At 38.5% G+C, this 1,062-nt stretch overlaps 1 protein-coding gene across 1 annotated transcript; it reads right to left on the minus strand.

The window, feature by feature from the left end:
• Window positions 1-6: 6 nt before the first annotated feature.
• On the minus strand, window positions 7-977 carry LOC115033038. Its single transcript, XM_029485622.1, has 2 exons — window positions 419-977; window positions 7-167 (listed from the first exon to the last, which is right to left on the minus strand). Exons 1-2 carry the CDS (start codon window positions 680-682, stop codon window positions 90-92), a joined length of 342 nt encoding a protein of 113 aa, XP_029341482.1. The 5' UTR covers window positions 683-977; the 3' UTR covers window positions 7-89.
• Window positions 978-1,062: the final 85 nt, after the last annotated feature.

Genomic DNA, 1,062 nt, shown 5'->3' on the forward strand with positions numbered 1-1,062 from the left:
CTTTATTACGTATACGCTTAAAGTATATATCAACAGATTTAAATAAACCTCCATTAGAATTAATTGATATTGCACTTATATTGTAATCTTTAACCACAATGGCGGTCACCGATGCATGGAAAGCTATGACGCAGGTCCATAATAAAATAACTGCTTTTAAACAATTCCTGAAATACACACATATATTTATAAATGTACTTTATTACTTACTGAATAATAAATTAAAGGGTGGCATCTGTGAACCGTGGTAGATTCAATTGTTAATTAAAAATATATCATTGGACCTTGTCAATTTTATACTTGACTCAACATGAAAATTTCTGATTTGAAATTAAACTGACAGAATTTATTATGTCAAACTGATTGGTGAATGAGATAAAGGAAGTGAGCCTCCTATAAATATTATTAAGGTACTTACATCGTCTTCTTTAAAAATGTTGTTTCTGTGCCAATTTTCTACGACCTTTAAAATTACAATAGAACAACTTTTTCGAATAAACTTTCCGAAATAGTATGTCGTCTGATGTCTGAGATGAGAACAGCTATGTGTAGTCGTTACAAAAACTATATATGGCGTCCTATTTCTCGACGTACGCACACACACACACGCACGTTGAAAGAGAGTGGTATCATCATAACATGTAAGCGAGAGACTCGGGTTCGATTCCCGGTCCGCTGGCATGATTTTTGACGCATGACAAAATAAATAGGTATGTCAGCAATATTACCGGTTTAGAAACAAATTGCGCACCCACTCACCACCCAGCCTTGTACTGTGACGTAAGCATTTCTCCGGTTCTCATTGGTCCACCGCCGTCACTGCCGCAATTGCCGCCGCCGCCGAAGACTCCACCACAACTACACCGCTCAGCCAGTTGGAGAAATGCTTACGTCACAAATATGCGTATCACGAGTTGCTGACATACCTATTTATTTTGTCATGTTTTGACGTTATTTCCCCTGCAGAAGTTATAACATCTATCAGAAGTGGGATTGGTGACCAAAGACGCGGTCTTGTGAAGGACCTGGACTTGGTCCACCAGAGGTCGTGCAGAGACGATG

The sequence above is a fragment of the Acyrthosiphon pisum genome, chromosome X (assembly GCF_005508785.2).
Source record: "Acyrthosiphon pisum isolate AL4f chromosome X, pea_aphid_22Mar2018_4r6ur, whole genome shotgun sequence".
Lineage (NCBI taxonomy): Eukaryota > Metazoa > Arthropoda > Insecta > Hemiptera > Aphididae > Acyrthosiphon > Acyrthosiphon pisum.